Raw genomic sequence first — 2977 nt, forward strand, 5'->3', positions numbered from 1 at the left:
TCCTAGGTAGCTAGTTTCCCTGTCCTGGAATTCTTCAAGCAAAGCTGTAAGAACACTTGTTGAGGATTTGGAAAGGGGTCTTTAGTTAGCTATGGGTTAGGAAACCCACCTTTGGACTGTCTTCAAATAATTATTTGTGTCACTCCATGATTCTTGTCTGGGAAAGAAATCAAGGTCAGAACTCATCACAACCTCACCATCTACCTGTGAGAACCAGAAACATTCCCCTGAGGGAGCCCAGACAAGCTGCCCCTGACCCAGGTGGGCAGAAGGAGAAGCTCCAGGGCAGTGATGCCTCCCTCAGCTGCTGCCTGGGCAGGTTGTTGTTCAGAGCTGTAGCACTGTGGGAGGCCAGTTTTGCCTCTGCTGACAGTAATAGACTGCAGCTTCCTCAGCCTCCACATTGCTGATTGTGAGGGAGAAATCTGTCCCAGAGCCACTGCCACTGAACCTCGATGGGACCCCATCATGCAGGGTGGAAGCATATTTAATGATGAGCCTAGGAGCCTGGCTTGCTTTCTGTTGGAACCAGTGCAGATTATTGTTAATGCCCTGACTGGCCCTGCAGGACATGGTCACTCTCTCTCCTGGAGACACAGACAGGGAGGCTGGCGACTGGATTAGCCCAATGGCCCCTCGGGCATCTGCAATCACAAACACAAGTTAAAGAGTGAGAAAAATGCAAGTCCATGTTTAGAGTAGGAGGAATCTCTTTGACAGTGTTGTGAGTTAGACCTTCCTGTGCTGGGCCCTGCCCTCATGATCACCAGTGAAGAGCCACTTTTCTCTGACCCTCAGAATCACACACATTCAGACTTCTACCCAGAAGGACAAAAGGCAGGACTGTCTCTGCTCTTCCTCACTCACCTGAGATCCACAGCAACAGGAAAAAGAGGAGGAGAGCCTGGGACCTCATGTCCATGTGCTGAGCTCTGAGCTGCCCAGCACATTCCTCCCCAGCTTCCTTTTTATAGGTGCTCTCATCAGTAGTTTCAGGGGCTTTGATTGAACCATGCAAAACAGCTCAAAGAGGGAGGCTTCTGCCCACAGGACCTCTTTGATAGCTCAGAACCCTTAGCTGTTTGAGTGCAAAATTGCCCTTCTGGGACTTTGGCATTGGGGTACATCAGTAGTTTAGATCGTATCCCGTCCCTGTCGGCTCTGAAAATCTCAAAGGTGGCAAAAAAGCTGAGAAGCAGAGTGGGACCAGCCTGGAAGTGATTCATATGTGTCCAGTGACTTTAACTAGGTTACCCTCCATGCTAGCCTGAAGCACCCTCCCATCACTCATGATTCTTATTACACCCCTACTAGTTCATTGTGATTGCTATGAGTTTCTGATCATCATGAAAAATTTGTGGGCATTAGTCAGTACAACAAAAGGAAGTCATTTTCTTATGTTCAAGTAAATATTGTTGGATTTTTCTCCCATCTGCACAATTACCATAGCTGCTGAAGAAAATTGCTGCTACCAAAGTCCTTGGATTGGAGGAGGGGTAGTCAGAAGCCAACCACTTTTGAGAAGAGACAGGGTGAAAGGAGAGAGAGAATAGAATAAATGGGTTGGGTAAATAGGATGGAGGGAAATATAGTTAGTAATAGTAACTATGAAAAAATTTTGAAGCAAATCTCTCTAATAAAGATCTCATTTCTCAAACAGAGAACTCTGTCAAATTTGTATAAATAAGAGCCATAACAGATCAAATGATACAATCAGTTTTCATATGAAGTAATCAAAGTTATCTATAGCCATTTGAAAAAATACTCTAACTCACTATTGATTGGAGAAAAGCAAATTAAAATAATTCAGGGGTATTACCCATACCTATTAGATCGGCTAATAAGACAGAAAAGGTAAAGGACAAATGTTGGAGGGGATGTGGGAAAAATGAGACTTTAATGCATTGTTGGTGGAGTTGTGAATTGTTTCAACCATTCTGCAGAGCAATTTGGAACTATGCCCAAAGGGCTATAAACCATGCATACCCTTTGACCTAACAATACCTCGCCTAGGTCTGTATCCCCAAAAGGATTAAAACCAAAAAGGAAAAGGACCTATATGTATGAAACATTTATAGTAGCTCTCTTCTGGGGGCAAAGAACTAGAAATCATGGAGATTCCCATCCATTGGGGAATGACTAAACAAACTGTGGTATGTGATTATGGTGGAATACTGTCGTACTATAAGAAATGATGAGCGAAGTACTCTCAGAAAAAACTGGAAAGACTTGCATGGGCTGATGCAAAGTGAAATGTACTGAGTACAAAGTAACAGCAATATTGTAAGATCATCACCTGTGAATGACTTAGCCATTCTCAGGAATAGGATGATGCAAGACAACTCTGAAGGACTTAGGAGGAAGAATGCTATCCATCCCCAGAGAAAGAGCTGATGGTGTCTGAATACAGATGAAAGCATACTTTTTAAAATTTTCTTTATTTTTCTGGAGTTATTTTCCTGTCTATGGTTTCTTTCACAACATGACTATTATAGGTTTTGCGTGACTATACATGTTTTGCATGAGTACACATGTATGACCTATATTGAATTGCTTGCCTTGTCAATGAAGTGGGTGAGGATGGAGGAAGTGAGAGGATTTGGATCTCAAAGTTTTAAAAAGGAATGTTAAAGACTGTTTTTATATGTCGTGGGGGAAAATAAAATACTAAATTTAAAACACCATATTAACGATGAGCCAGGTATTTTGAATCCACAGAATATGGGTAGTTATAATTTATAAGTAAAGTATGGATGAAATGTTAACTGCTAGGGAAACATCACAAAGATATTCTAGCTCTAAGTTGAGATCAGTGAAGTTTCGCTATTTAAGGTAAAAATTTCTGGGATTGTAAATTTACTGTTGTTTTGAGCTTTGATTACAGGGATGCTTGTCTGAATTGTCAGGAAGGACATGACAAAAGTGGTATCAGAGCGTGGGCATGCATGGCTGCCTTGTCCCCTGCATAGCTGGAAGG

At 42.4% G+C, this 2977-nt stretch overlaps 1 gene segment (V, D, J or C); it reads right to left on the minus strand.

Moving 5' to 3' along the window:
* Positions 1–306: 306 nt before the first annotated feature.
* Positions 307–924, minus strand: LOC114033959. The segment is given in 2 exon segments: positions 307–644; positions 868–924. Coding segments are annotated over 2 exon segments (372 nt in total).
* Between the last annotated feature and the right edge of the window lie 2053 nt (positions 925–2977).

This window comes from Vombatus ursinus, unplaced genomic scaffold (genome assembly GCF_900497805.2).
Source record: "Vombatus ursinus unplaced genomic scaffold, bare-nosed wombat genome assembly UNPS02007633.1, whole genome shotgun sequence".
Taxonomy (NCBI): domain Eukaryota; kingdom Metazoa; phylum Chordata; class Mammalia; order Diprotodontia; family Vombatidae; genus Vombatus; species Vombatus ursinus.